At 48.0% G+C, this 13095-nt stretch overlaps 1 protein-coding gene across 1 annotated transcript; it reads left to right on the top strand.

Moving 5' to 3' along the window:
• Window positions 1–931: 931 nt before the first annotated feature.
• On the top strand, window positions 932–5854 carry LOC133473713 (zinc finger protein 32-like). Its single transcript, XM_061765335.1, has 2 exons — window positions 932–956; window positions 1595–5854. The coding sequence occupies exons 1-2, from the start codon at window positions 932–934 to the stop codon at window positions 2662–2664; spliced, it is 1095 nt and encodes a 364-aa protein (XP_061621319.1). The 3' UTR covers window positions 2665–5854.
• Window positions 5855–13095: the final 7241 nt, after the last annotated feature.

Here is a 13095-nt window from a genome sequence, read left to right on the forward strand (position 1 = left end):
GGACTATTTTCTCACGCACGTGTTGACAAAGAGGTGAACCTCGCCCCATCGTTGCTTGTGAACGACTGAGCAATTCAGGGAAGCGCCTTTTCTACCCAATCATGGCCCCCGCCTGTCCCAGCTTTTTTGGAACGTCTTGCAGCCATAAAATTCCAAGTTAATGATTCTTTTCTAAAATCAATATTAATAACTGTTGATCAGTTTGAACATGAAATATCTTGTCTTTGTAGTGTGTTCCATTAAATATAGGTCCAACATGATTTGCAAATCAATGTGTTCAGTTTTTATTTGTTGAATACAACGTCCAAAATTCATTGAAATTGGGGTTGTAGGGTTTATCTTTTGTCATTGCCATTGTGCCAAATATCATTAAAAGTCAGGTGACAAAGATGTTATGGGGTCAGTTAAAATTCATATTTGCATTGTTTATATTTTATGTAACACATGCACGTAAGTTTTCAACCATAGTTTAGCTAAAAATGTGGTTTTTATGACGCGTATTGAGTCCTCCCCGAACATACCCGAAGGTCAAGACACCGGGGGTGTGGTCACACGCAATACGCCATGGCGAGCAACGTGTTGGAATATGCGGAGGAGGAGGATTTCGGCGTACAGGAGCGCCCGACTGAACTTGGCGTCGTCAAAGCGTACATGTTTGAGCCAATCGGGAGGTCGGAACCTGACAGCGGCCAAGTCGCAGCTGTCCATCAGAGAAAGAGAGCGGCCACCGGCTCGATGTGACGGTATGTCAAAATATTTGTGCGCAGTCACGGCTTGAAATAATGGCAACCCAGGGGGGGGCCGATATTCTGGTTGCCAGATGTGGGAGTCAACAGAAACCGCGTCTCCTCTAACCCAGTAGCGAAAACAAAACTCCCGGGCTGACCCAGACGTCGTCACATGGAGGGGACAGTGTGGCGCCGGACCGGCGATGGAGGCGGCCGGCCGCTCCGCGAGTTTGCAACGCCGGTGTCTCCGAAGCAAGATGGAACATATGCTACAAACCCAATTCCAATGAAGTTGGGACGTTGTGTTAAACTTAAATAAAAACAGAATACAATGATTTGCAAATCTTGTTCCACCTAGATTTCATTGAATACGCTACAAAGACGAGATATTTCATGTTGCAACTGATCAACTTGATTGTTTTTAGCAAATAATCATCAACTTAAAATTTTATGGCTGCAACACGTTCCGAAAAAGCGAGTTGAGGTTTTTCAGCCACATTGCATCGCCATTTTCAACACTTGAAAAAATATGGAATTTAGCAAATTTGGACAGGATGTTTCGCCACAGTGCCAGCGATACGATCCAATAAGTCCAAATAATTGCTGACTAGTCGACTGTCAAAATAATCGGTTGTGGCAGCCCTAGTATTTTTACATTTGTTATTATTCAAGTAACTCATGGAATGGTCGATAGAATTCTAAAATGATTCAAAGGTGACAGCCAGCTCTAATTATTTCCAATAAATCTTAACTCACCTGACTTTCCTAATAACCTTCAATGTAAATATAAACATTAAAATCACATCATGAGAATTGAGTTTCGCAAACCCCGGGTTTGACTTATTTATTTTTTTGTCGTCTTACAGACGTCATTGACGATCTTCGTCCGGAGTGGCAGGAGCCAGAGCCCCCTCACATGAAAGAGAAAGATGAAGGCTCCTCCCAAATTAAAGAGGAAGAGGAGGACAAAGAGGTCCATCACATGAAAGACAAAGAGGAGCCGCAGTCCCCCTACATGAAAAAAGAGGTGGATGAGAACCGCTGCATCAAGGAGGAGGAGGAGGAGGAGGAGGAGGAGGACATCAGAAAGTTGCCATCGACTTGTGTCCCATTGAAGAGTGAAGATGAAGATGAAAGTCAAAGTGAGGAGAGCAGAGGGGCAGAGCCTCCACGCAGCAGTTCCAGTTCAATTCAACGCATGACAACAGAAGGTGATGGAGACCACGATGGAGGATCGCAAACAGGCGGCCTCTTAGCTCCGCTAGCAGGTAGTGACGTCCTAACGTCACACTCTCCTCACACTGATGTTGATGAGGATGATGAAGAGTCCATATTTGATGGTGATAGGACATGTGGTACTGACAACAAACGATGGAAATGTTCTCAATGTGCGAAAAGTTTGGCTTCTGAGAGCAGTTTGAAGCAACACTTGAGAATACACAATGGAGAGAAACCTTTCGGCTGCTCAGTTTGTGGCCGACGATTCTCTAAAAAGGGAAACTTATTAAGACACACAAAAACACACACTGGTGCGAAACCGTTTACCTGCTCAGTTTGTCATCGAAGATTCATTGATAAGGGAGATTTAAGACGACACACAAGGACACACACTGGAGAAAAACCTTTTCCTTGCTCAGTTTGCGGTCAAAGATTCTCTCGTAAGGCAAACGTAAGATCCCACACAAGAACACACACTGGTGAAAAACCCTTTGAATGCTCTTTTTGTGCTCAAAGATTCTCTGACAAGGGAACCCTCAAAACACACATAAGAACGCACACTGGAGAGAAGCCTTTTGCCTGCTCAGTTTGTGGTCAAAGATTTTCTCTGAAGGGAAGCTTACAAAGACACACAAGAATGCACACTAGGGAGAAGCTTCTCTCCTTTTTATCACCCACAACCGACCTCTTGGCAATCATTTCCTCAAATTCAACTTAGAATTACACGGATAATGGATGAGTACCAAAATCTGTACTTTTTTTCGGGGAGTAGCGATTCTTGTCAAATCAATCGCTACTATCATTAGGTACCACGGCGCGCCCTTTGCAGTGGGAGTGGAAGAGTTAGCCAATTTCCGTGGCACAGTGGAAGGCATCGATGACGCACACGAGTATAATGATAGCCTCACAACAAACAACCGTGTGGATCCAAAGTGCTCAAAAATATGGTGGAAAAGTGGAGGGGTCCCGCTTGAAAAGGATGTTGTGCTCGTGAGTCAGGCACATAGCACAATCCAAAGCCGGTCGGTGTGTCATCAGGCACGGAGCGCTAGCAGGGCGGCGGCAAACTGGGGTCCAAGCGGGAGCGGTTCGTGGGACACACCAGAAATCTGACGAGCCGCACAAGCGTCCCACACCGGTAAACCCTACCGATGTAGTTCGCTTTTAGCTAACGAGTGACCATGCAGTAAGCAGCAGAAAGCTAAAGGCAGTTAAACTACCGTATTTTCACGACCATGTTTCTCCGCGTAACTAATGGCTTGCAGTTTAAACTGTCTCTTCGTAGGTGCCATTTTCGGGGGTCCCTAGCCAAACGGGGGTCTACTGGGGGCGTGCCTTTCGCGTCCTCCTTCACGCGCACCCTCCCCCCTTTAACGTCCGCATGCTGTCCTCAGTCACGTCCGCCTTTCCTCTATATAAGCAGCGTGTCGGCAGGAAATGCTCCCAGTCGGTCAAGCGGAGCGCTCATGAAAGTCACACAACAACATTTAGAGATTTTGGAACTCGGTGCACACATAAGGCGCGCCGCATTATGAGGCGCCCCCGTCCGTTTTGGAGAAAACATTTCGGAGACTTTTAAGTGCGCCTTATGCTCGTGGAAATACGCTACTCTTTCAGGGTCGCAGAGTGTTAGATCGCGTCAAATGAGTCTAACAATAGGGTTTAAAGTGCTGAATCTTTACTAACTCGATAAAACTGCGTACAAAATAGTGAAAATAGAGGAGGAGGCAGACCAGCTTGCCAGCAGTCCCTACAATGTTATACTACATGTGCCAAGTGAAAATCTTGGCTCTCACTTCCATGAGTTTTCAGAATACATAATAGTGCACATTTTAACACAATGACTAATGATCTTAATTCCTGCTGCAGTTCATTGGAAAGTTTGCGCCATACTTTGCGTTTTGTAATGTTTTATTGATTCTTTATATTTGTATGCTTTATTTGTCGATTATACCTTGACTGTATTCATTTTTGTTGAAAACCGAGGATATTGTTTGGTTACGCAGTGTTTGTTAAGGAGTATATTGAAAAAGAAGCGTTTCATTGAGAAATTTGGATTTGACATTTTCCAGTCCACCCGACACACGAAAGCAGAGACAATTGGTGCCGCTGAGTATTGGTATTGAATCCCAGATAGCGGTTCACTGACAGCTTCCCCAGAACTCTGCCACCCGGACTATCACAAGGACCCCCTTCGCTCACCACATGACTGCAGCAACTCCGTTCAATACTGCATCCAATATAAAATACTGATGTGCACCTTCAAGGCCATCAATGTCCTTGCTCCGCCATATCCTGCTGACCTCCTTGCCAGACCCTCACGCGCTCTCAGATCTTCGTCTTCTGCCCGTCTGTCCCCCGTCGTCGGAACTCCAAAACACAGACTCTTTAAGCCTCTTCAAATCCAAACTCATTCCGGACTGCCTATTCGCGTTAACATTTGCATTATCATTTGCCATTTGTATTTGATTTATTTGAACTATGTTTGTACAGTGACCGTGAATATATTTGTGCTGCAGAGTAGTCGGGGGTCGGGTCAGTCCGTACTTTACATACGACGACGCCATGTTGGAAAGGTCGACTTTCCCATAGAAGGCAATGCACGGACACTGAAATTAAGCTGTAACTTGCTCATTTCTCAAGCAATTTTTACGAAGCGTCCCGTTTTGTGAACGCCAGAGCATATGCTATTAGTAACCATCCTTTGAACACCCCCACGGAAAATAGGGTGAGGGTCAACAATATTCCTGTGTTTAGTTGCGACCAACAGAAAAGCACCAGCACCGTTTTTTTGAGGAGGTCCAGCATGACCATGGCAAAGCTTGACAGTGACTCGAGAGATGACATTTGCAAAATATTTTAATCATGAACAGGATGTTTATCCGCAAACAAGCAGTGGCAGACAAAACAGAAGAAGAAGAAGAAGAATCATCTTTTATTGTCATGAACATGCATGCATGCATGCACATGTGAACACACACACACACACACACACACGTTAGTGGAACACACTGGAGCAGGGGGCAGCCGGAGCGCCCGGGGAGCATTTTCGGGGTATCAGTGTCTTGCTCAAGGACACCACGGCCGTGAGTCCGGGGGATGTTGGCGGATGGTCCAGTCGGGGTCTTGAACCTAGGTCCCCCACGGTGGCAGGCGATGATATTATATGGACCACCACCACATAAAAATACCACTTCTGATTATTCACACTATTTTTCGAATGACTTACTTTACCTATTTAAAATCATAGTCCCAAAGAGAACATGGATAAATGATGACTACAACAATTATTGCACATTATTTTAATGATAGTTTGTTTTCCTATACAATCTTCTTTCAAGGAGTCCGGGCCTGTTTGTATATATTGTCTTCAAAGACCCCTTATGAAGAAGACAAATTATGGACTCAGGTTTCCCTTGCCCGGACGCGGGTCACCGGGGCCCTCCTCTGGAGCCAGGACTGGAGGTGGGCCTCGAAGGCGAGCACCTGGTGGCCGGGCCTGCACCCATGGGGCCCGGCCGGGCACAGCCCGAAAGGGTAACGTGGATCCCCCTTCCCATGGGCTCACCACCTGTGGGAGGGGCCATAGGGGTCGGGTGCAATGCGAGCTGGGCGGTGGCCGAAGGCGGGGGGACCTTGGCGATCCGATCCCCGGCTACAGAAGCTGACTCTAGGAACGTGGAATGTCACCTCTTTGGCAGGGAAGGAGCCCGAGCTGATGTGTGAGGTCGACAAGTTCCGACTAGATATAGTCGGACTCGCCTCCACGCACAACTTGGGCTCTGGTACCAGTCCTCTCGAGAGGGGTTGGACTCTCTTCCACTCTGGAGTTGCCCACGGTGAGAGGCGCCGAGCAGGTGTGGGTATACTTATTGCTCCCCGGCTCGGTGCCTGTACGTTGGGGTTCACCCCGATGGACGAGAGGGTAGCCTCCCTCTGCTTTCGGGTGGGGGGACTGGTCCTGACTGTTGTTTGTGCCTATGCACCAAACAGCAGTTCAGAGTACCCACCCTTTTTGGAGTCCTTGGAGGGGGTGCTGGAGAGCGCTCCCGCTGGGGACTCCATCGTTCTGCTGGGGGACTTCAATGCTCACGTGGGCAATGACAGTGAGACCTGGAAGGGCGTGATTGGGAGGAACGGCCCCCCCGATCAGAACCCGAGCGGTCTTCTGTTATTGGACTTCTGTGCTCGTCACGGATTGTCCATAACGAACACCATGTTCAAGCACAAGGGTGTCCACTTGGCACCAGGACACCCTAGGTCGCAGTTCGATGATCGACTTTGCGGTCGTGTCATCGGACTTGCGGCCGCATGTCTTGGACACTCGGGTGAAGAGAAGGGCGGAGCTGTCAATTGATCACCACTTGGTGGTGAGTTGGCTCCGATGGTGGGGGAAGATGCCGGTCCGACGTGGCAGGCCCAAACGTATTGTGAGGGTCTGCTGGGAACATCCGGCGGAATCCCCTGTCAGAAGGAGTTTCAACTCCCACCTCCGACAGAACTTTGCTCACGTTCCGGGGGAGGCGGGGGACATCGAGTCCGAGTGGACCACGTTCGGCGCCTCCATTGCTGAGGCGGCCGACCGGAGCTGTGGCCGTAACGTGGTCGGTGCCTGTCGTGGCGGCAATCCCCGAACCCGTTGGTGGACACCAACGGTGAGGGATGCTGTCAAGCTGAAGAAGGAGTCCTATCGGGCCTTTTTGGCCTGTGGGACTCCTGAGGCAGCTGATGGGTACCGGCTGGCCAAGTGGAATGCAGCTTTGAGCAAAAACTCGGAATAGGAGGAGTTCGGTGAGGCCATGGAGAAAGACTTCCGGACGGCTTCGAGGAAATTCTGGTCCACCGTCCGGCGTCTCAGGAGGGGGAAGCAGTGCACCATCAACACTGTGTATAGTGGGGATGGGGCGCTGCTGACCTCGACTCGGGACGTTGTGAGCCGGTGGGGAGAATACTTCGAATACCTCCTCAATTCCACCGACACGCCTTCCCATGAGGGAGCAGAGTCTGGATTCTCTGAGGCGGGCTCTCCTATCTCTGGGGTTGAGGTCACCGAGGTGGTTAAAAAGCTTCTCGGTGGCAGGGCCCCGGGGGTGGATGAGAGTCGCCCGGAGTTCCTTAAGGCTCTAGATGTTGTAGGGCTGTCCTGGTTGACACGCCTCTGCAACATCGCGTGGACATCGGGGACAGTGCCTTTGTATTGGCAGACTGGGGTGGTGGTCCCCCTTCTTAAGAAGGGTGTGTTCCAACTACAGGGGGATCACATTCCTCAGCCTCCCTGGTAAGGTCTATTCAGGGGTGCTGGAGAGGAGGGTCCGTCGGGAAGTCGAATCTCAGATTCAGGAGGAGCAGTGTGGTTTTCGTCCTGGCCGTGGAACAGTGGACCAGCTCTACACCCTCGGCAGGGTCCTCGAGGGTGCGTGCGAGTTCGCCCAACCAGTCTACATGTGTTTTGTGGACTTGGAGGAGGCGTTCGACCGTGTCCCTCGGGGTGTCCTGTGGGGGGTGCTTCGGGAGTATGGGGTACCGAACCTCCTGATACGGGCTATTCGGTCCCTGTACGACCGGAGTCAGAGTTTGGTCCGCATATCCGGCAGTAAGTCGGACTCGTTTCCGGTGAGGGTTGGACTCCGCCAAGGCTGCCCTTTGTCACCGATTCTGTTCCTAACTTTTATGGACAGAATTTCTAGGCGCAGCCGAGGCATAGAGGGGGTCCGGTTTGGTGGCCTCAGTATTGCATCTCTGCTTTTTGCAGATGATGTGGTTCTGTCGGCTTCATCAAGCCGTGACCTCCGACTCTCATTGGGGAGCAGTTCGCAGCAGAGTGTGAAGCGGTTGGGATGAGAATCAGCACCTCCAAATCTGAGACCATGGTCCTCAGTCGGAAAAGGGTGGCGTGCCCTCTCCGGGTCGGGGATGAGATCCTGCCCCAAGTGGAGGAGTTCAAGTATCTTGGGGTCTTGTTCACGCGTGAGGGAAGAACGGAACGGGAGATCGACAGGCGGATCGGTGCAGCGTCTGCAGTGATGCGGACTTTGTATCGATCCGTTGTGGTAAAGAAGGAGCTAAGCCGAAAGGCGAAGCTTTCGTTTTACCGGTCCATCTACGTTCCTACCCTCACCCATGGTCACGAGCTGCGGGTCGTGACCGAAAGAACGAGATCCCGGATATAAGCGGCCGAAATTATTTTCCCCTGCAGGGTGTCCGGGCTCTCCCTTAGAGAGAGGGTGAGAAGCTCGGTCATCCGGGAGGATCTCCGAGTAGAGCCGCTGCTCCTCCACATCGAGAGGAGTCAGATGAGGTGGCTGGGGCATCTGATTCGGATGCCTCCAGGACGCCTCCCCGGTGAGGTGTTCCGGGCACGTCCCACCGGGAGGAGACCCCGGGCACGACCCGGGACACGCTGGAGAGACTACATCCTTCGGCTGGCCTGGGAACGCCTCGGGATCCCCCCGGAAGAGCTGGATGAAGTGGCTGGGGAGAGGGAAGTCTGGGCGTCCCTGCCTGACCTCGGATAAGCGGTAGAAAATGGATGGATGGATGGATTTATTGTATCTTCACATGTCTATGCTGTAAACAGGGTTTCGCTTTATTAGCTTTGTACATGACAGTTTATGTTATAATGAGTGAAATGAAAAAGAGAGACAAATTAAGCAGGAAATCTTTGCAGTTGGCGGTAAAATTGGGGAAACTGGTGCGGGTGAAGCGATACAGTCACGTGGCAATGAAGACCCGCTACTGTCACCAACATCCAGGCCAACCAGCTCCCCAAAGGATGTGCGAATGTATGCGGTGCATTAAAAATTTACGGGGGAAAGGCATTGCGGGCCAGAGACCAGGCCGGATCTATCAGTACACCAAGGTTTCGGACTTTGGTTTTTAAAGAGAGTGACTCCAGGTATTTTCTCACAGCAATCCTCTTTTCTGTATTGCCAAAGCCAATTATGTCAGTTTTGTTGTGGTTTAATTGAAGAACATTTTGGCTCATCCAGTTATTTCTCAGTTTTAGACGGTGACACGACACCTCACTTGAACTGGAGTCATCTGGAGACACTGCTCGCTATAACTGTGTGTCATCTGCATAGCTATGATAGTCCAAATTCAAGTTCTGAAGAATTTGAGCCAAGGGTAGCATATACAGGCTGAACAGGAGGGGTCCAAGAACTGACCCTTGAGGGACAGCAGTTTTGAAAAATCCTCCATCAATTTTCTATTGTATCTTGGAGGCCTATCAATTATGAAAACAGTCACCTTTGGCTAAAAAACTGAGATATTCAAAGAGCTAAAATCACCGAGTAGAATTTCTTTACACTGAAATAATGACCTACAAATGCAATATAATACAATGCAATACCACCGCCTTTAATTGAAATTTGCTGGTGTTGCCTTATTTAAAATGCTATTACAGCTACTTTCTGTGAACCATGTTTCATTTGGTAACAAAAAGTCCAGCTCGTAGGTTGTAATGATGTCATGAATCAACATTGATTTATTATCCAGTGATCTGATATTGAAAAGAGCTGGTCTCGCAGACATAACTGGAGACAATGGTTTGATAGAGTCAAATTGTTTGTAGTTCTACTCTTTTGTATCATATTTGTTTGACCAACTTTCTGTCCCTTGTAATTAATTACAGGGATGAAAAATGCCTGATCTCCATGGGGGTCTGACATATTCTGGAAAAGACCCCGCAGATATCAGTCAGATTTGCAGATAAGGTTCTTCATGGGTGGAGGAGGGGGGCCTTCGCATCTTCGTGGATGGTGGTTTCAGGGGGGATGGGAGGAAGATCGTGGCGTGGTGTGCGTTGGATTCCAGTATTGACAATAGTCTTCATCCTGTCCGTCACACCTAACAGAGCATTTAGGCTTGGAGAGAGTGAGTTTTACATTTGGCTTCCTCCCTTTTAGATGTTGTCCCATATCTTTGGGCTTTGCTCCCAGTAAATTCTAGGGAGAACTCCTGCATGATCCATTAACGTTTCCACAGTCCACGGTGAATGGATCATGCAGCAGTGCACGAGTCCATTAACGTGGGTGCACGGGAGTTTGGCCAACCAGTCTTCATGTGCTTTGTGGACTTGGAGAAGCCGTTTCACCGTGTTTATTTCAGGGAGTGCTGTGGAAGGTGCTCTGGAAGGATGGGGTTCTTTTGGCCTGGTTGAAAAAAAAACAAAATCTTTGCAAATGTAATAACTGATCGCCTACCGTAATAATATACTATATACTATCACAAACTTATTTTTTGGATATAACTGTGGAAGTGCATACTCTCTCTCGCCATCTCTCCATGCATTTTATATTTTTAACTTGATGGTTAGCACGATGTCACCTAGTCGTGTCTGCTCGTTAACCTCTCAAACTATCTTCAAATGTACAATTAAAACCAGATCTTTACCTCCACTATATAAAGTGGAGGTATTTTATTCACCGTCTGACAGGAAATCAAACAAAACATTCCCTGTTTTAGATCCTCTCCAGTTCTGTCAGGTTGGAGGGTGAACGTTGGTGGACAGCCATTTTCAGGTCTCTCCAGCGATGCTCAATTGGGTTTCAGACAAGGCTGTGGCTGGGCAATTATACCGCTTAGAATGAAGGCCAAAAAGTTCGATCTTGGTCTCCTCAGACCAGAGAATCTTATTTCTCACCATCTTGGAGTCCTTCAGGTGTGTTTTTAGCAAACTCCATGCGGGCTTTCACGTGTCTTGCACTGAGAAGAGGCTTCCGTCGGGCCACTCTGCCATAAAGCCCCGACTGGTGGAGGGCTGCAGTGATGATTGGCTTTCTAGAACTTTCTCCCGTCTCCCGACTGCATCTCTGGAGCTCAGCCGCAGTGATCTTTGGGTTCTTCTTGACCTCTCTCACCAAGGCTCTTCTCCCTCGATTGCTCAGTTTGGCCGGACGGCCAGCTCTAGGAAAGGTTCTGGTCACCCCAAACGTCTTCCATTTAAGGATGATATATGTGTATGTGTGTGTGTGTGTGTGTGTGTGTGTGTGTACAACCCCAATTCCAATGAAGTTGGGACGTATCATAAATCAAAACAGAATACAATGATTTGCAAATCATGTTCAACCTATATTGAATTGAATGCACTACAAAGACAAAATATTTCATGTTCAAACTGATCAACTTGATTGTTTTTGGCAAAGAATCCTTCATTTAGACGACACGATCCAAAAAAACTGGACCAGGTGGCAAAAAAGACTGAGAAATCCCACAGGTGAACAGGCTCATTGGGGACAATGTTCCTCAACGTACAATTGCAAGGAATTTACGGATTTCATCATCTGCGGTACGAAATCACTGCATGGAAGCGGCAAGGCCGAAAACCGACATCGAATGCCCGTGACCTTCGATCCCTCAGACGGCGCTGCATCAAAAACCGACATCAATGTGGAAAGGATATCACCGCATGGGCTCAGGAACACTTCAGAAAACCAATGTCAGTAAATACAGTTCGGCGCTACATCCGGAAGTGCAACTTGAAACTCTACTATGCAAAGCAAAAACCATTTATTAACAACACCCAGAAACGCCGGCGGCTTCTCTGGGCCCGAGCTCATCTAGGATGGACTGATGCAAAGTGGAAAAGTGTTCTGTGGTCTGACGAGTCCACATTTGAAATTGTTTTTGGAAATTGTGGCTGTCGTGTCCTCCGGGCCAAAGAGGAAAAGAACCATGCGGACGCAAAGTTCAAAAGCCAGCAACTGTGATGGTATGGGGCTGTGTTAGTGCCAATGGCATCAGTAACTTAAAGATCTGTGAATGCACCATTAATTCTGAAAGGTACATACAGGTTTTGGAGAAACATATGCTGCCATCCAAGCAACGTCTTTTTCACGGACGCCCCTGCTTATTTCAGCAAGACAATGCCAAACCACCTTCTGCACGTGTTACAACAGCGTGGCTTCGTCGTAAAAGAGTGCGGGAACGTGTTGCAGCCATCAAATTCTAAGTTCATGATTATTTGCTAAAAACAATCAAGTTGATCAGTTTGAACATGAAATATTTTGTCTTTGTAGTGTATTCACTGAAATATAGGTCGAGCAGGATTTGCAAATCATTGTATTCTGTTTGCGTTGATGTTTAGCACAACGTCCCAACTTCATTGGAATTGGCCAGGAAGCCCTACCTCGAGGTGTACGAGGTGGCGAGGACACAGCAGACCTTTTCATCGGTCTCCTTTAGCAATGTTCGTCGGTGCTTTGTTTTGCTTTTTCTCTGCATTGTTCGCCTGTAGAGTCCCCTGTTGGATCTCATTACATTTCCGATAGAAATCCACTACCTGTATCATTCGTGTGGGTTTGGATTTGACAAAAGAACTCTGCTTATCAAGAACTCATGTAATTCCTGTGATCTAATATTTGAATAACTTGAAATTGGCTGTATTTCTGCAAATTTGAATCTCTGATGTCAAATCTGTTGTCAACTGAACCGGATGAAATTCATTGCTCATATTGCGCCTCTATTCCGAATTAGACGAGCTGACATTACAAACAATTGGGCTATTGCACAATCACGGCGGAACTTCGGCGGAAAGTCCCAGTCAATATGACGATCTTGACACACTGGAACAATCCAAATCAAAGTTATTACCTGAGAAACGCATTTGGATCCAATTCCTTTGATTTATGTCATGATTTAGGTCACCGATGGTGCAGAGGTCCACTCGCCTGACTTTGGTTCAGTTCCCACCCAGCGACGGTATGAATGTGAGTGCGAATGGTTCATTCGTTGTCCGTGTCCATATGTGCCCTCCGAATGACTGGCGACCAGTTCAGGGCGTCGTCTGCCTTTCGCCCGAAGTCAGCTGGGAGAGGCTCCAGCATCCTGTGACCCTAACCAGGATGACCGCTGTTGAAAATGGATCGGCTGTACAAGCTCACGTTTCACACTCCAGTCCAGTTGGTGGAAGTAATGCACCGATAAGTAGGTCTGTCAACCGCTAATAAACACAGAAGAAGAAGAAGAAGAAGAAGAAGAAGAAGCAGAAGAACAAGCAGAAGAAGAACAAGAAGAAAACGAAGAAGAAGAACAAGAAGAAAACGAAGAAGAAGACGAACAAGCAGAAGAAGAACAAGCAGAAAACGAAGAAGAAGAACAAGAAGAGAACGAAGAAGAACAAGCAGAAGAAGAAGAAGAACAAGCAGAA

The sequence above is a fragment of the Phyllopteryx taeniolatus genome, unplaced genomic scaffold, assembly GCF_024500385.1.
Source record: "Phyllopteryx taeniolatus isolate TA_2022b unplaced genomic scaffold, UOR_Ptae_1.2 contig_36, whole genome shotgun sequence".
Taxonomy (NCBI): domain Eukaryota; kingdom Metazoa; phylum Chordata; class Actinopteri; order Syngnathiformes; family Syngnathidae; genus Phyllopteryx; species Phyllopteryx taeniolatus.